The sequence below is a fragment of the Pongo abelii genome, chromosome 1 (assembly GCF_028885655.2).
Source record: "Pongo abelii isolate AG06213 chromosome 1, NHGRI_mPonAbe1-v2.0_pri, whole genome shotgun sequence".
NCBI classification, from domain to species: domain Eukaryota; kingdom Metazoa; phylum Chordata; class Mammalia; order Primates; family Hominidae; genus Pongo; species Pongo abelii.
This window is the reverse complement of record NC_071985.2, coordinates 860494-880771: the sequence shown is the minus strand read 5'-3', so window position 1 is coordinate 880771 and position 20278 is coordinate 860494. Positions and strand designations below refer to the sequence as shown.

Here is a 20278-nt window from a genome sequence, read left to right as displayed (position 1 = left end):
TTCTCTGCATCCCAGAGATTCTGATGAGTTGTCCCTTTGCTTTCTTTGGTCTCAAAGAACTTCTTCATTTATGCCTTAATTTTATTATTTAGACAGAAGCCATTCAGAAGCAGGTTGTTCTATTTCCCTGTAGTTGTGTGGTTTTGAGGGGGCTTTTTAACCTTGAGTTATAATTTGGTTGTGCTGCTGTGTGAGAGACTGTTCGTTATGATTTCGGTTCTTTTGTATTTGCTGAGAAGGGTTTTACTTCCAATTATGTGATCAATTTTAGAGTAAGTGCCATATGGTGCCAAGAAAAATGTATATTTTGTCGTTTTTGGATGGAGAGTTCTGTAGATATTTATCAGGTCCACTTGGTCTAGAGATGAGTTCAAGTCCTGAATATCTTTGTTATTGTTCTGTCTCAAGGATCTGTCTAATAGTGACAGTGGGGTATTAAAGTCTCTCACTATTATTGTTTTGGGGTCTAAGTCTCTTTGTAGATCTCAAGGAACTTGTTTTATGAATCTGGATGCTCTTGTATTGGGTTCATACATATTTAAAATGGTTAGAAATGTTTGTTGAATTGAACGCTTTTACACTGTGTAATGCCCTTCTTGGTCTTTTTTGACCTTTGTTGGTTTAAAGTCTATTTTGTCAGAAACTAGGTTTGCTACCTCTTCTTTTTCCTTCTTTCCATTTGCTTGGTAAATTTTCCTCTATTCCTTTATTTTGAGTCTATGTGCATCTTTGCACATGAGATGTGTCACTTGAATACAGCACATCGATGGGTGACTTTGGGTATTGCTGACATCTTAACGGTATTGAGCCTTCCAATCGATAAATATATAGGATGCATTTCCATTTATTCGTGTCTTCTTTAATTGCTCTAACCAGCACTTTGTCATTTTTATTGTATAAACTTTTTACCTCCTTGGTTAGGTTTATTCTTAAGTGTTTTATTTCTTTTTGTTACTACTGTAGATAAAATCAGAGTGTAATTTTCAGATTTTTCATTGTTAGTGTATTGAAGTGCAACAGGTTCTGGTTGTTGTTGATGTTGCATCCTGTAATTTTGCTAATTTTATTTATTATTTATACTAAATTTTATACATATATAATTATGTCACATGCAAATAGAAATAATTTTAGTTCTTTCTTTTGAATTAAGATAACTTTTATTTCTTTTCTTGTTTAATTGTTTTGACTGAACTTGCAGTAATGTGTTAAATAGATGCAGAGAAAGTGGACTTTTTGTCTTGTTGCCAATCTTAGAGTCAAAGCTGCCAGTCTTCCATTATTATGATGAGACCGTGAGTTAAAAATCTCAACTCTGACATAATTTTTACATCACTTTAATGTTTTCTGCAACAAATGCACAGACATGGTCTTAACAGACCACAGGGTAAAATGTTAGAAACATAACAAACTCTTGCTGACCCCAAAGACAAGGACTTCAAATTATCTTTCCAATTTTCCCCCACATTTGCCCATGTATTTTCAGACAATGCATTCATCTGCTAATGCTTGATTTTCTATATCTCAAATACCATTCCTTGACTCATGATACAGGCCCCCATGGATAGTGACCTGCTCCCTCCTCCATCATCACCCCCAGGTTCCTTACCCTTCTCCCATTGTCACAGCAGAACTACATTCCACTTTATGTCTGCACTGAGAGGTTGGCAACATCATTTCATGTTACAGAATTTATTGCTACAATACAAATAATACAAACTACTGTAAAACCTGATCATACATATATTTTTTTCTGAAATTTATCATTTCAAAAACTTTATAATTTTGTCTTCTGGATAATATTCAGAATTTTTAGGAAATTTTTCCAAGGAAATAGAATTTTCATGTCATATTTTTCAGGAAAGTATTTCTTGCTTATTTTTGTGAATTTGCATGCCATTTGAATACAATAGTTAATATATTTCAGTTCAGAGAAAATTTTTTAAGAATACTAGCTTCACTATTCTTTTGCTATATGCTTTTCTAAGAATGCCCTTAAGCACATATTGATCCTCCGATATGAGTTCCCTGATTTTTCTATCTTTCCTAAATAGCAATCTTTTCAAATTGTTGTTGTTTTTCTTTACCTCCTAATTGATTTTTCTTATTTTGTCTTTTGAAATTTTCACTTAATATTTTTATCAATTATTATATTTTTAATTTTCAAAAGTCCTTTATTGTTACCTGTCACATCCTTTTATATAGCAAATTAAATTTATTTCATGGATTTCATAACATATCATACATCTCTGAAGATATGAATTTTGATCACAACAATTCATTCTTCATTTTTTAATCATCATAATCTCAGTGTATTTATTTGTATGCCATGTGTGATTGTGCATATTTGTGTGTGTTTGCACACTGTGTGAATCTTACTCATATATATTGTTATGCTTGCTCAAAATTCTGGTGATATTTGGCTCTAGACTAATATTTAAGCCTAAAAATCTCCAGTCCTTTTAGGCATACTGTGCAAAGTTGTTCTCTGATGTCTTTTATCTGGAGTAGAGTTCCTAACACACCTCTACCCAGCAGTCGGTCAGAATTCTAGTTTCCTTTTTTTATTTAGGAGATTGAACTTTCCTCTAAATTCGTTCTTTTGAATTATCCATAAAGCAATGTATAATGTTATCTAAGCACTACACAAGGAAAAGACAAAATGTGTAACCTATTTGGTAAGGGGTCTGCTTTAACTAGAGTATTGTGAATTAGGCAAGGAGGCAAAGGAGAATGGATGATGATGAATATTGAAAATCAAGGGCCAGGTGTGGTAGCTCACACCTGTAATCCCAGCACTTTGGGAGGCCGAGGTGGGTGGATCACGAGGTCAGGAGATTGAGACCATCCTGGCTAACACGGTGAAACCCATCTCACGTGCAGAGACACACATAGGCTCAAAATAAAAGGATGGAGGAAGATCTACCAAGCAAATGGAAAACAAAAAAAGGCAGGGGTTGCAATCCTAGTCTCTGATAAAACAGACTTTAAACCAACAAAGATCAAAAGAGACAAAGAAGGCCATTACATAATGGTAAAGGGATCAATTCAACAAGAAGAGCTAACTATCCTAAATATATATGCACCCAATACAGGAGCACCCACATTCATAAAGCAAGTCCTGAGTGACCTACAAAGAGACTTAGACTCCCACACAATAATAATGGGAGACTTTAACACCCCACTGTCAACATTAGACAGATCAACGAGACAGAAAGTTAACAAGGATACCCAGGAATTGAACTCAGCTCTACATCAAGCGGACCTAATAGACATCTACAGAACTCTCCACCCCAAATCAACAGAATATACATTTTTTTCAGCACCACACCACACCTATTCCAAAATTGACCACATAGTTGGAAGTAAAACTCTCCTCAGCAAATGTAAAAGATCAGAAATCATAACAAACTATCTCTCAGACCACAGTGCAATCAAACTAGAACTCAGGGTTAAGAAACTCACTCAAAACCGCTCAACTACATGGAAACTGAACAACCTGCTCCTGAATGACTACTGGGTACATAATGAAATGAAGGCAGAAATAAAGATGTTCTTTGAAACCAACGAGAACAAAGACACAACATACCAGAATCTCTACATTCAAAGCAGTGTGTAGAGGGAAATTTATAGCAATAAATGCCCACAAGAGAAAGCAGGAAAGATCCAAAATTGACACCCTAACATCAGAATTAAAAGAACTAGAAAAGCAAGAGCAAACACATTCAAAAGCTAGCAGAAGGCAAGAAATAACTAAAATCAGAGCAGAATTGAAGGAAATAGAGACATAAAAAACCCTTCAAAAAATTAATGAATCCAGGAGCTGGTTTTTTGAAAGGAACGACAAAACTGATAGACCGCTAGCAAGACTAATAAAGAAAAAAAGAGAGAAGAATCAAATAGATGCAATAAAAAATGATAAAGGGGATATCACCACTGATCCCACAGAAATACAAACTACCGTCAGAGAATACTACAAACACCTCTACACAAATAGACTAGAAAATCTAGAAGAAATGGATAAATTCCTTGACACATACACCCTCCCAAGACTAAAGCAGGAAGAAGTTGAATCTCTGAATAGACCAATAACAGGCTCTGAAATTGTGGCAATAATCAATAGCTTACCAACCAAAAAGAGTCCAGGACCAGATGGATTCACGGCCGAATTCTACCAGAGGCACAAGGAGGAACTGGTACCATTCCTTCTGAAACTATTCCAATCAATAGAAAAAGAGGGAATCCTCCCTAACTCATTTTATGAGGCCAGCATCATCTTGATACCAAAGCCGGGCAGAGATACAACCAAAACAGAGAATTTTAGACCAATATCCTTGATGAACATTGATGCAACAATCCTCAATAAAATACTGGCAAACCAAATACAGCAGCACATCAAAAAGCTTATCCACCATGATCAAGTGGGCTTCATCCCTGGGATGCAAGGCTGGTTCAATATACGCAAATCAATAAATGTAATCCAGCATATAAACAGAACCAAAGACAAAAACCACATGATTATCTCAATAGATGCAGAAAAGGCCTTTGACAAAATTCAACAACCCTTCATGCTAAAAACTCTCAATCAATTAGGTATTGATGGGACGTATCTCAAAATAATAAGAGCTATCTATGACAAACCCACAGCCAGTATCATACTGAATGGGCAAAAACTGGAAGCATTCCCTTTGAAAACTGGCACAAGACAGGGATGCTCTGTCTCACCACTCCTTTTCAGCATAGTGTTGGAAGTTCTGGCCAGGGCAATTAGGCAGGAGAAGGAAATCAAGGGTATTCAATTAGGAAAAGAGGAAGTCAAATTGTCCCTGTTTGCAGATGACATGATTGTATATCTAGAAAACACCATTGTCTCAGCCCAAAGTCTCCATAAGCTGATAAGCAACTTCAGCAAAGTCTCAGGATACAAAATCAATGTACAAAAATCACAAGCATTCTTATACACCAATAACAGACAGCGAGCCAAATCATGAGTGAACTCCCATTCACAATTGGTTCAAAGAGAATAAAATTCCTAGGAATCCAACTTACAAGGGACGTGAAGGACCTCTTCAAGGAGAACTACAAACCACTGCTCAATGAAATAAAAGAGGATACAAAGAAATGGAAGAACATTCCATGCTCATGGGTAGGAAGAATCAATTTTACACTGTTGGTGGGACTGTAAACTAGTTGAACCCTTGTGGAAGTCAGTGTGGCGATTCCTCAGGGATCTAGAACTAGAAATACCATTTGACCCAGCCATCCCATTACTGGGTATATACCCAAAGGATTATAAATCATGCTGCTATAAAGACACATGCACCCGTATGTTTATTGCGGCACTATTCACAATAGCAAAGACTTGGAACCAACCCAAATGTCCAGCAATGATAGACTGGATTAAGAAAATGTGGCACATATACACCATGGAATACTATGCAGCCATAAAAAATGATGAGTTCATGTCCTTTGTAGGGACATGGATGAAATTGGAAATCATCATTCTCAGTAAACTATCGCAAGAACAAAATACCAAACACCATATATTCTCACTCATAGGTGGGATTTGAACAATGAGAACACATGGACACAGGAAGGGGAACATCACACTCTGGGGACTGTTGTGGGGTGGGGGGAGTGGGGAGGGATAGCTTTAGGAGATATACCTAATGCTAAATGACGAGTTAATGGGTGCAGCACATCAGCATGGCACATGTATACATATGTAACTAACGTGCACATTATGCACATGTACCCTAAAACTTAAAGTATAATAATAATAAAATAAAAATAATAAAATAAAAATTAAAAAAAATACAAAAAATTAGCCGGGCGTGGTGGCATGTGCCTCTAGTCCCAGCTACTCGGGAGGCTGAGGCAAGAGAATGGCGTGAACCCGGGAGGCGGAGCTTGCAGTGAGCCGAGATCGCGCCACTGCACTCTAGCCTGGGTCACAGAGCAAGGCTCCATCTCAAAAAAAAAAAAAAAAAATAAAAGAAAATCAGGAGTGTGAATTAACATGACTTTGGTTAAAGGGATATAGCAATAAGGATTCATTCTGGATTTATAAATAAATGAACCACAAAATGATAACTGACAAAAGAAGTTTGACTTGGCACTATTGTGCAAACATCATTCAAGTTTCTCAAAATGAGAGACAGGCTGCTGCAGTTTTAGAAGTAAATCTGACAGAACAAACATGGGTTGGGTGGCGCAGCTGAAGTCTGCACTCCCAGCATTTGCCAGGCAGAGACAGAAGGATTGCTGAGGACAAGAGTTCAAAACCAGCCTGGGCAACATAGTGAGAATTCATGTCTACAAAAATAAAAGTTAACTAGGTGTGGTGGCATGTGGCTATAATCTCAGCTACTAAGGAAGCTGAGGCAGGTGGATCGCTTGAGCCAGAAAGTTAAGGCTGCAGTGAGCTATGACCCACTGCACTCCAGCCTGGGTAACAGAAAGAGATCCTGTCACTCAAAAAATAAAAGTATAAATATGGAAATATTGACTTTTATGTATATGTATTCAACATAACATCTGAATTTGATTATATCAGAGTTTATGTCAGGCTGTAAAACATTAATATTCTATTGCAGTTGTGATAAAGATATCTTTCTTATAAATTTACGTATTTCTCAAATAAAATCTGATCAGAAATCTTGGTCTGTTGATCTCATCAAATATTAATCTCTGGGTAGGAAAATAAGATTTCTTTATTCAAAATAGATTAAAAAATCAGATCAAAGAAGGCTGAGTACAATAAAACATTATAAGAGAGAAATAAAGAGACCATATTCACATAATTTGTATTACAGTATACTGTATACTTGTCCTATTTTAAGTTACTCTTGTTAATCTCTTACTTGCCTTATTTAAGAATTAAACTTTATCAGAAGTATGTATGAACACAAAATAATAGTGTATTTAGGGTTCAGTATCAACAGCAGTTTCAAACATCCACTGGGGGGCTTGGAATGCATCCCCTGCAGATAAGGGCGAATTTCTGTACATAACTTACCCTGTGTCTCCCTTCAGGAAGGATCCTATGAAAGCCCATGGAAAATTACAATCAAACATCAGCTGATTTCATCTTACCGGGGTTGTTCCCACCATCAAGAATTGGGCTTTTCCTCTTCTTTCTCATTGTTTTCATTTTCCTAATGGCTTTAATTGGAAACCTATCCATGATTCTTCTCATCTTCTTGGACATCCATCTCCACACGCCCATGTATTTCCTACTTAGTCAGCTCTCCTTCATTGACCTAAATTACATCTCCACCATTGTTCCTAAGATGGCTTCTGATTTTCTGTATGGAAACAAGTCTATCTCCTTCATTGGGTGTGGGATTCAGAGTTTCTTCTTCACAACTTTAGCTGTTGTAGAAGCACTGCTCCTGACATCAATGGCCTATGATCTTTACATTGCTATTTGCTTTCCTCTTCACTATCTCATTTGCATGAGCAAAAGAGAGTGTGTGCTGATGATAACAGGGTCTTGGATCATAGGCTCTATCAATACTTGTGCTCACACTATATATATACTCTATATCCCTTATTGCCAATCCAGGGTCATCAATCATTTCTTCTGTGATGTCCCAGCCATGGTGACTCTGGCCTGCATGGACACCTGGGTCTATGAGGGCACAGTGTTTTTTAGCACCACCATCTTTCTTGTGTTTCCCTTCATTGGTATTTCATGTTCCTATGGGTGGGTTCTCCTTGCTGTCTACCGCATGAAATCTGGAGAAGGGAGGAAGAAAGCCTATTTGACCTGCAGCACCCACCTCACTGTAGTGACTTTCTTCTATGCACCTTCTATTTATACCTATCTACGTCCAAGATCCCTGCAATCTCCAACAGAGGACAAGGTTCTGGCTGTCTTCTACACCATCCTCACCCCAATGCTCAACTGCATGATCTATAGCCTGAGAAACAAGGAGGTGATGGGGGCCCTGATACAAGTGAGTCAGAGAATCTGCTCTGGGAAAATGTAGACACATTTTCTACCTAAGGTCTCAAGACTCAGATACACATCCATCTAGCAGTGTATAGTAATTAAAATATTATTTCAATCCTACAGTTCAGGAGCTAAAAGTAATCGAGGTAAGAGAAAAAAAAATCACTGATTTCTGGACAAAATTGTTTTACAGATATATATGTATATATAATTCTAAACAACCTTTTTTCTTCATGGCATTGTTTCCATAAATTTTGAAAGCACCTACTTTTGCTAATATGTTGTCAATGAGAATTTTTGTTTTTGGTCATGCAGAAATGGAAATGAAATTGGTCTAACTGAAGTTGGCACTCAGCATAACAATTTCCTTGTAGTCAATTTATTTTCCAGTAATTTTAAATTTGCTTTTTTTGTTTATGTCTAAAACAAAACAAACAATAAGTCTCTTGACTTGGTGTATCTAATTGAAAGCTGTAAGATGTTTTGTCTTTCTTATCTTAGACACTTAACGTACCAATTACTCATTCTTTCAATTTAGGGAACTTATTACACAATTTAGCAGAGAGCTCATCAGGGATTCTTAAGTCCTGATACCACTCTGGATGGCCTATGACAAGATTATGTTTTTTATAGGGGAATGAATCCCAGGAAATGATTTAACATTGGGTATATTTTAGATCAACAACAAGGACTGGAATGTGCCAGCAGTAATAAAAATGACTACATTTAGGTCTTTAACCTGTTTTGAGTTGATTTGGGTATAGTGTAAGGACTGGGAGTTTATTTTCATTTTTCTTCTTAAAAATATCCAGTTTTGCCAGCACCGTATATTGAAGACACTGTCTTTTTCCCAATGAATGTTCTTGGTGCTGTTGTCAAAAATCAGTTGCACAGAAAGATTTTGCATATTCTCACTCCTATGCGGGAGCTAAAATTTTTTAAAACTGAACTGGTGGAAATAGAGAAGAGACTGATGGTCACCAGAGGGTGGGAAGGGTACAGGGGAGGGGTGATAAAGTGGGGATGGCTAATAGTTGCAAAAATATAATTAGATAGAATGAATAAGAGTCAGTATTTGATAGCACAATAGGGTAACTATAATAAACAATAATTTATTGTAGAATTTATTGTATGTATTAAAGAATAATTAAAGAGTGAAATTGGAATGTTCCCAGCACAAAGAAATAACACATATTTGCGGTGATGGTTACCCCAATTAACCCGATTTGATCATTATGCATTGTATGCCTTTATCAAAACATCACATACACTCTGCAATTATATATTACTATTATGTATCCATAGTAATTAAAATTAAAAAATCAGTTCACTGTAGATATATGGATTTATTTCTGGGTTCTCTGTTCTGTTTCACTGTTCTATGTGTCTGTTTTTATGCCAGTACCATTCTGTTTTGGTTATTACTTGTTTGTAGTATAGTTTGAAGTTTGGTACTGTTATGGCTCCAGTTTTTTTCTTTTTATTCTAGAATGCTTTGACTATTTGGGGTCTTTAATAGTTCCATACAAATCTTAAATAGTGGTTTTTACTATTTATGTGCAGAATGTCATTGGTATTTTGATAGATATTGCATTGAATCTGTAGTTTGGTCATTTAAATAATATTAATTCTTCCAATCCATGAGCACTGGATTTCTTTCCGTTCATTTGTATTCCTCTTCATTTTCTTTCACCAGTGATTTGTACAAATATATTCTAGTGTTCTCTTCCATGATTACAGTTAACAGTAAAGTATTACACAGTTCAATGCTCTTTAAATGTCATTTCTATTTCTAAGTCTGTGGATATTTGTTTTGCCATATTGTAGCAGTTAAAACATAAATTTTGAACTTGTTTTATAAATCAGACTATGTCTTTGTTGTGCTTTGTTGCAATGGGCAGTGTGTGTTTTTATTTTGTAATGATTTACTAACAAAGTTTACTGCCTTAGCTTCCTGGCATTTCTTGTCCTGATATTCACTGAGATAGGTCACATTCCATGAATACAACGGAGAGGGGCTCTGGGACAGAGGGAAAATAGGCCTCCCATCATGAGTCACTTGCTATTGCCAGGGATAACACCTCCTCTCTTCCCTGTTAGGGACATTTGTACCCAACGGCCACCTGTGCCACTGCTTCTGTCATTACCACCAATCTGAGCCCAGCCATACCCAAGCCACTCCTTGGAATCCTGTGGTGCTGTGAAGTATTACAAGATATGTGTGTGTGTGTGTGTGTGTGTGTGTGTGTGTGTGCGCGTGCCTGAGAAGGCCAGGCCAATTACCCCATGTGGGTATTGCCTGAGCCCCCTTGTGTAGTCACTACTACTGGACCAAAACTGCTTGCTAATGCTGCCAACCTGTCCAGCTCTTCTGTCACATGAATACTCAGCGATGAAATTATTAAATATTCCAATGATAATAGCAGAGCATGAAACCATGCATGGAGCCCTTTGAGTGTGGGATCCTGTGCATATGCCCGTGAGGGCAGTCCCAAGAAGGATGGAGAGAGTGAGCAGCAAGTGAATGAGATCATGCAGTCTAGGATAGTGGTGGGAATGTGTGATGGTCTGGGTGTTTGTATCCTCCCCAAATCCATATGCTTAAATCTTAACCTTCAATGTCATAGTATTAGGAGTTGGGGCCTTTGGGGAAATGATTAGGTCATGAGGATAGCACCGTCTTGAATAAGATTAATGCCTTTCTAAAGGAGGCTCAAGGGAGCTTATTTGTCCCTTCTACCATGTGAGGTTACAGCAGACGGTCCCATCTAGGTTGTCATAGAAGGCATCATCTATGAACCAGAAAGCAAGACTTCTCAGGACACTGAATCTTCAGTCACTTTGTCTTAAACTTCCCAGCTTCCACAACTCTGAGAAATACATTTCTCTTGTTTATAAGTTACCCAGTTTAAGATATTTTTGTCATAGAAGCTTGAATAGACCAAGACACAATGCCTGCTGTTTTTGTTAGTTGTTATTACTGGAAAGAGCCTGAGGGAGGACTAAATTAAGCAGTGGTGCCCAGTTCAGACCCTTTACCCATTCCAGATAGTGATTCATGGAGGGAATCAGGAGACCTAGCTCTTGATTTTCTCTGACATACCATGGCCTTGGGGAAATCATTCCATCTCTCTGAAGTTAGTTTACTGAAAAACAATATGGATGCCTTTACCTTATTGGTAAATGGCATCATTGAAGTCCCACCTACTGACATTCCTGTATAGGCAATTGTCATCCTATTTTTCATACCAATGTCTCTGTGAATGGAGATAAAGAGGTCACCAATGAATGCTGAGCATTTCAAGGCTATCAGAAATGACTTCAAAATTCTTTTACCCCTGTAGGCTCTGGCTCAGGGAAGCAATAAGCTCATCCCCACTGACAGTATCTGCACTCAGAGGCCACTCCTTTCTCCTTATGGTCATTAAGAAGAACAATGGAGAAAGAAGTCAAATTACCCAAATGTACTGTCATTTGCTACATTGTTTATGAGAATGTAGTCCTGATAATTTTGAAAGTTGGACAATAATTCCTCTTGGGGAAATTAATGAATTCATTACCTCACAGAGTCCTTGGCTCACTGTTCATTGTGCCTCATTTTAGCCATTTTTCTTTCCATCCAAATGTTACACTGTGGTTATTTTTCACTTCACAGTCATTCTTTAATTGTTTCATGTCCTCAGGCTAGAAGATGCAAATTTTACAGCATGCAGTATCTATTAGCATTTCATACCACACTGTGTGCATTTAGAAATTTCTTATGTATTAAATTAGCAAAGTTTGATTTATGGAAAGGGGCATGAGAATTCTTTCTATTTTGAAGGATGAGTATCTTTCTCATCACAACAAGCTGTGGTTCAATAGTGAAATAATTGAGTAGAGTGAAGGAGTGAATGACATGCCATCCACAAATATGCTGAGTCAGCATGTTTATTAGTTTGAGCTGAAAACATTTGAGAAATTTTGGTTAACATTGGAGAAAAAGGTTATCTTACCTGTCTTTTCAGCATGCAGCAAGTTCTAAAGATTCTTCCAGGAACCTCTGGTACATTCTGATACTCTTCCAGTACCCTCTCTGTATCGAAATAGAAAATAGCCCTTCACCAGAGCCTGACAGCTGGAGGAATGCAGTGGACCTGAATAAATAAACTACCAGAATTAACCCTTATTTTTCACTATCTTTACACCCCCATATACCTCCTTGTGACTCCCTTGGAATGTATGGCTTCGAGCCAGTTTCTCTTTTTTCTGTAATTTTTTCTGCAATTTATCATTCTTTTTCTAAAATTATAAAAACATCTTACTTTGAACATTTATTTGGACTTCACATTCTTGTGAAGATTCCCATGTACATGTAAAATGAATAAAACTTATATGCTTTCCCCTCGTTAATATGTCTTGTATCAATTTGTTTCCTAGACCTTGGCAAAAAGCTCATAGAGGATATAAAGTGAGTGAGGTGGAGGTGATCCCTCATGTTTCTGTAGAAGTAATAATTGGCTTCCTTTTGTAAGATTTACCTCAACCCCACTACTAACTTTTTTTAACTTGCCTTTAAAATCTGGAGAATAAATAGACAATTATTTTACAGATGAAATATCTTAGAAATTGAATACTTATTCAGTACTTATAGCATTTTAGGAGAATACAAAGATGAATACAAGAATCACACATGTTGGATTTAGGTCAATTTGACATTTGGGACTTAATCTCAGCTATTTTGTCTCACTGCCACAAATTCAATCATATGATCCTTTTAATTTTATCTGCTAAATAGTTTAAAATACATTTGCCTTCCTCAATCCCTCTATTCACTGCCCTTACTTTTGATAGGGTTTTCCCTGTCTAAGGAAACTTAAAATTTCACAGAAATTTTGTCTTTTCCACAAGTAGTGTGTTATTTACCTTCAGTATCCTCTATGCATTCTATAATTGTAAGCTGTCTGGTGAAGCTAGCAGTGCCAATTAGGTAGTTGCAAAGATATTTCCTTGGTGCTAAAACTTAACTAGTGAAGATAGCTACCAGGGATCAGATGCTAAATACTGATTCTATAGACTTTATTAAAAGTAAACGAATACAAGTACCTACAATTTGCAGGAAAAAGCGTTAACTCCAGGAGAAGAAGAAGGGCTTAATGTCAGGGAGCAGTCATTGGCTATGTGACACTGATTTAAAGTGCAAGAAGTAATTCAGCAGGGCTACTAATTTTATCACAAGTTAGAGTTAATTTCCTGATTAAACATCTTGTAAGTTTTGAATGGTTTATCCCTATTTGCCCTATAAATTTTACCTTTTCAATGTGCAGTTTTACCAACATAAAGTGTATTGAAAATCTCAGTGTCATATTATAGCAGAACTGTCTACTTTTACATATTATCAACTAAAACACCTTTTCAGCCCCCTAATAAACTGATTTGTTAGGAATATAGTTATACTGTATCTTCACAGGTAGTTTTAATTGGCTTCCTCTGAATTGCTGAGTTTAATTGTTCCTAGATAGTTGCATGTTTTTAAAAAATCCAGGAAAAACTCCTAAGTATAATAAAAATATTTGGTGTAATTATTTGCTCATATTATTCTTTTTCTAGATTAATTTTCTTTAATATCTAAATAATATGAGGGCTGGCAGCCAAGATGGCTGAATAGGAACAGCTCCGGTCTAGAGCTCCCAGCGTGAGCAACACAGAAGACGAGTGATTCCTGTATTTCCATCTGAGGTACCGGGTTCATCTCACTAGGGAGTGCCAGACAGTGGGCACAGGACAGTGGGTGCAGCGCACTGTGCATGAGCCGAAGCAGGGCAAGGCATTGCCTCACTCAGGAAGCGCAAGGGGTCAGGGAGTTCCCTTTCCTAGTCAAAGAAAGGGGTGACAGACGGCACTTGGAAAATCGGGTCACTCCCACCCTAATACTGTGCTTTTCCGATGGGCTTAAAAAATGACGCACCAGGAGATTGTATCCCGCGCTTGGCTCGGAGGGTCCTACGCCCACGGAGTCTCGCTGATTGCTAGCACAGCAGTCTGAGATCAAACTGCAAGGCGGCAGCAAGGCTGGGGGAGAGGCGCCCACCATTGCCCAGGCTTGCTTAGGTAAACAAAGCAGCGAGGAAGCTCGAACTGGGTGGAGCCCACCACAGCTCAAGGAGGCCTGCCTGCCTCTGTAGGCTCCACCTCTGGGGGCAGGACACAGACAAACAAAAAGACAGCAGTAACCTCTGCAGACTTAAATGTCCCTGTCTGACAGCTTTGAAGAGAGCAGTGGTTCTCCCAGCACGCAGCTGGAGATCTGAGAACGGGCAGACTGCCTCCTCAAGTGGGTCCCTGACCCCTGACCCCCAAGCAGCCTAACTGGGAGGCACCCCCCAGCACGGGCAGACTGACACCTCACACGGCCGGGTACTCCTCTGAGACAAAACTTCCAGAGGAACGATCAGACAGCAGCATTCGCGGTTCACGAAAATCCGCTGTTCTGCAGCCACCGCTGCTGATACCCAGGCAAACAGGGTCTGGAGTGGACCTCTAGCAAACTCCAACAGACCTGCAGCTGAGGGTCCTGTCTGTTAGAAGGAAAACTAACAAACAGAAAGGACATCCACACCAAAAACCCATCTGTACATCACCATCATCAAAGACCAAAAGTAGATAAAACCACAAAGATGGGGAAAAAACAGAGCAGAAAAACTGGAAACTCTAAAAACAGAGCACCTCTCCTCCTCCAAAGGAACGCAGTTCCTCACCAGCAACAGAACAAAGTTGGACAGAGAATGACTTTGACGAGTTGAGAGAAGAAGGTTTCAGACGATCAAACTACTCCAAGCTACAGGAGGAAATTCAAACCAAAGGCAAAGAAGTTAAAAACTTTGAAAAAAATTTAGAAGAATGTATAACTAGAATAACCAATACAGAGAAGTGCTTAAAGGACCTGATGGAGATGAAAGCCAAGGCTCAAGAACTACGTGAAGAATGCAGAAGCCTCGGGAGCCCTGAGGAATCGCCACACTGACTTCCACAATGATTGAACTAGTTTACAGTCCCACCAACAGTGTAAAAGTGTTCCTATTTCTCCACATCCTCTCCAGCACCTGTTGTTTCCTGACTTTTTAATGATTGCGATTCTAACTGGTGTGAGATGGTATCTCATTGTGGTTTTGATTTGCATTTCTCTGATGGCCAGTGATGGTGAGCATTTTTTCGTGTGTTTTTTGGCTGCATAAATGTCTTCTTCTGAGAAGTGTCTGTTCATGTCCTTTGCCCACTTTTTGATGAGGTTGTTTGTTTTTTTCTTGTAAATTTGTTTGAGTTCATTGTAGATTCTGGATATTAGCCCTTTGTTAGATGAGTAGGTTGCGAAAATTTTCTCCCATTCTGTGGGTTGCCTGTTCACTCTGATGGTAGTTTCTTTTGCTGTGCAGAAGCTCTTTAGTTTAATTAGATCCCATTTGTCAATTTTGGCTTTTGTTGCCATTGCTTTTGGTGTTTTAGACATGAAGTCCTTGCCCATGCCTATGTCCTGAATGGTAATGCCTAGGTTTTCTTCTAGGGTTTTTAAGGTTTTAGGTCTAACGTTTAAGTCTTTAATCCATCTTGAATTAATTTTTGTATAAGGTGTAAGGAAGGGATCCAGTTTCAGCTTTCTACATATGGCTAGCCAGTTTTCCCAGCACAATTTATTAAATAGGGAATCTTTTACCTATTGCTTGTTTTTGTCAGGTTTGTCAAAGATCAGATGGTTGTAGATGTATGGCATTATTTCTGAGACCTCTGTTCTGTTCCATTGGTCTATAAATCTGTTTTGGTACCAGTACCATGCTGCTTTGGTTACTGTAGATTTGTAGTATAATTTGAAGTCAGGTAGCGTGATGCCTCCAGCTTTGTTCTTTTGGCTTAGGATTGTCTTGGCAATGTGGGCTCTTTTTTGGTTCCATATGAACTTTAAAGTAGTTTTTTCCAGTTCTGTGAAGAAAGTCATTGGTACCTTGATAGGGATGGTATTGAATGTATAAATAACTTTGGGCAGTTTGGCCATTTTCATGGTATTGATTCTTCCTATCCATGAGCATGGAATATTCTTCCACTTGTTTTTGTCCTCTTTTATTTTGTTGAGCAGTGGTTTGTAGTTCTCCTTGAAAAGGTCCTTCATATCCCTTGTAAATTGGATTCCTAGGTATTTGATTCTCTTTGTAGCAGTTGTGAATGGGAGTTCACTCATGATTTGGCTCTCTGTCTCTTAATGGTGTATAGGAATGCTTGTGATTTTTGCACATTGATTTTGTATCCTGAGACTTTGCTGAAGTTGCTTATCAGCTTAAGGAGATTTTGGGCTGTGATGATCGGGTTTACTAAATATACATTCATGTCATCTGCAAACAGGGACAATTTGACGTCCTCATTTCCTAATTGCATACCCTTTATTTCTTTCTCTTGCCTAATTGCCCTGGCCAGAATTTCCAATGCTATGTTGAATAGGAGTGGTGAGAGAGGGCATCCTTGTCTTGTGCCAGTTGTCAAAGGGAATGCTTCCAATTTTGCCCATTCAATATGATATTGGCTGTGGGTTTGTCATAAATTGCTCTTATTATTTTGAGGTACGTCCCATCAATACCTAGTTTATTGAGAGTTTTTAGCATGAAGCACTGTTGAATTTTGTCAAAGGCCTTTTCTGCATCTATTGAGATAATCATGTGGTTTTTGTCATTGGTTCTGTTCATATGATAAATTACATTTATTGATTTGTGCATGTTGAACCAGCCTTGCATCCCAGGGATGAAGCCAACTTGATTGTGGTGGATAAGCTTTTTGATGTGCTGCTGCATTCGGTTTGCCAGTATTTTATTGAGGATTTTCGCATCGATGTTCATCAGGGATATTGGTCTAAAATTCTCTTTTTTTGTTGTGTCTCTGCCAGGCTTTGGTATCAGGATGATGTTGGCCTCATAAAACGAGTTAGGGAGGATTCCCTCTTTTTCTATTGATTGGAATAGTTTCAGAAGGAATGGTACCAGCTCCTCTTTGTACCTCTGGTAGAATTCGGCTGTGAATCCGTCTGGTCCTGGACTTTTTTTGGTTGGTAGGCTATTAATTATTGCCTCAATTTCAAAGCCTGTTATTGGTCTATTCAGAAATTCACCTTCTTTCTGGTTTAGTCTTGAGAGAGTGTATGTGTCCAGGAATTTATCCATTTGACGTAGAAGAAAATCTTTATGACTTGGGGTTAGGCAAATAATTATTGGGTAATGACAGCAAAGACATGATCCTTTAAGAAAAACTGTCTAAGTAGGACTTCTTGAAAATTAAAAACTTTTGTTCTGTTAAAGGGAGATTAGGAGAAAATATTTACAAATCACAGCTCTGTCAAAGGACTTGTGTAGAGAATATGCAGTTAACTATATATTTATTAGTACATAGAAACTAAATCCAATCAGACTATGAGCAAAAGAGTTAAACAGACAACTCACGAATTAAATACATATGTCAATATATGAAAATCACAAATGTGACAAAGGCCTATTCTCTAGAATGTATAAAAAACACTAAAAGTCAACAGTGAAAATAAATGATAAAAGACATTAGGAGGCATCTTATCAAATAGGATAAACACCTAAATAAGCAAAACAAACAAAAACACTAAAATGATTTCCAATATATTTTTATAATGAAAATTAAATCTGTGATAAAATAAACTACATACTTGTCAGAATAAAATTATTGGTAATGCCAAGTGCTAAATAAGATGCAATGCAACTGGGTATTTCAAAAATTGCTAGTAGGAATAAAAAGTGGTACAGCTGGCTGGGCGCGGTGCCTCACACCTGTAATCCCAGCATTTTGGGAGGCTGAGGCGGGTGGATCACGAGGTCAGGAGATCAAAATCATCCTCGGCAATATGATGAAACCCCATGTCTACCAAAAATACAAAAGTTAGCTGGGCGTGATGATGTAGTCCCAGCTACTCAGGAGGCTGAGGCAGGAGAATCGCTTGAAACCAGGAGGCAGAAGTTGCAGTGAACTGAGATCGCGCCATTGTATTCCAGCCTGGCAACAGAGCGAGACTCCATCACACACACACACATACACACACACACACAAACTAAGTACAGCTGTTTTGGAAAATAAAAGGGGCAGTATTTTATGCAGTTAAATATGTATTTATTATACCACACAAGGATGGCAATGATTCGTTTTACAACCGAATGTTCCTGGATCGTTATCCTAGAGAAATAAAAACTTGCAGTCATTCAAAAACCTGTACATGAAGGTCCATAGCTATGGACCTTCACTTGTAATAGCAAAATCTGTAAACAACACAAATGTTCTTCAATACAAATGCATAAACAAACTTTGGTACAATTAGACACTAGAATGCTATTCAGAAATTAAAAAGAACAAATTATTGACACATATGATAACTTGGATAGAGCTCAAGGGCATTGTACTTTGTAAAAAAAAGAAAAGTTAATCTCTAAAGTTTACATAATGTATGTTTTATATCTATATCTGTATCTATGCAATGAAATTATAGTGATGTAGAACAGATCACTGGTCTCCAGACGTTAGGAGGTTTGGGGAGAGGGTGTGACTGACTATTGAGGAATAACAAGAGGAAGTTTCTCTGTGGTAATAAAACAGCTCTGTATCCTGATTGGGGCGAAGGTTACATAAATCTACACATGTGATAAAAATTTCATAGAATTTTACAAACACACACACACAATACATATAACAACTGGTGAAATTTGAATGAGTTAATAGTATTCTACCAAAATGAATTTCCTGGGTTTGATAATGTATATGGTTATATAACATAGTAACATTGGGACAAGCTGGGTGAAGGGTATACAGAAATTTTCTGTACTTTTTTTAGTGTCCTAAAACTTAACACACAAATAACGGCAACAAAAATTCAACGCAAACATTGTAATAATAAAGCAAAAAAAGTTATCTTTAAGTTATGATTTTTCCCTAAATTGAGCTAAATACTTACTGCAATCTGAATTTAAAAATTTCAGCATTTTTTGTGTGTGAAATTGCAAGCAGAGTCTAAAATTTCTACAGGAATGAAAAGAATCAAAAACAGGAAAACTTGAAAACAAAAAGAAAGAAAAAGAACAAGATAGGATGATTATTCTACCTAATATGAAAATGTTTTATAAGGCTACAGAAATTAATATAATGTGGTATCTGTTCAGTAACAGAAATATAGACAAAGGGTAAAAAATAGCCAGTCTATTAATTGCCCCACATAGATACATAATTAATAACAATACCTAATCTGTCACTGAGGCCTTTTCAATAAATGATGCTGGGTCAGTTTGTAATGATCCTACAACATATATGCAAAAACTAATTGGAAAACAATTACAACTTTAGCATAGTAGACTATCTTTATGACTTGGATTAGGCCAAGATTTCTTAAAGAAGACCAAAAGAAAAACCACAAAATAAAAGATTGATGAATTTATCTTCGTGCAACTAAAACTTTCTGCTCATGAAACAGCTCCATTATGAATAAAGATGCAAGCCACACGTTGGAAGATATTGGGCAAAATATTGATATCCAACATCCACAAGGAATTCTTAACAAATCAGCAAGAAGAGTCAGCTCTCCCTCCCCACCAATGTTAGAATAGTGATTTCCTTTGTGAAGGTATCAACTTGGAAGAGACAAAAGGAAGACATAAAGGGAACTAGATGATCTTTGTTGTAGTTACACAGATACATATGTTTTTTTTTACATGTGTAAAAAAATTATCAAGCTGTACAATTAAGATTTGCATTAACTGGATTAAATAAATCTGTATTAATGTAAATAAATTGCACTTTGAAGATGAATTCTTTTTTTCATTGCATTAGGTATTTATTTTAATTTATTAGAATTATACTTTAAGTTCTGGGGTACATGAGCAGAACGTGCAGGTTTGTTACATAGGAATACACGTGACATAGTGGTTTGCTGCACCCATCAACTCATCATCTACATTAGGTATTTCTCCTAATGCTGTCCCTCCCCTAAATCTGCACCTCAAAGAGGCCCCAGTGTGTAATGTTCCCCTCCCTGTGTCCATGTGTTCTCATTGTTCAACTTCCACTTATGAATGAGAACATGCAGTGTTTGGTTTTCTGTTCCTGTGTTAGTTTCCTGAGAATGATGGTTTCCAGCTTCATCCATGTCCCTGCAAAGGACATGAACTCATCCTTTCTAATGACTGTATAGTATTTGTGGTGTATATGGGGCACATTTTCTTTAGTCAGTCTATCACTGATGGGCATTTGTGTTGGATTCAAGTCTTTGCTATTGGGAATAACTGCAATAAACATACGTGTTCA

The 20278-nt window shown here is 37.5% G+C and overlaps 2 protein-coding genes across 2 annotated transcripts in view; both read left to right on the top strand.

The window, feature by feature from the left end:
- LOC100452262 (olfactory receptor 2L13) overlaps positions 1-20278 on the top strand; it is a 66499-nt gene that overhangs the window by 26271 nt on the left and 19950 nt on the right. The gene's annotated exons all lie outside the window — the stretch shown is intronic.
- LOC100452634 (olfactory receptor 2L3-like) lies at positions 7053-7991 on the top strand. The gene has a single exon (XM_002809196.2). It carries the CDS (start codon positions 7053-7055, stop codon positions 7989-7991), a length of 939 nt encoding a protein of 312 aa, XP_002809242.2.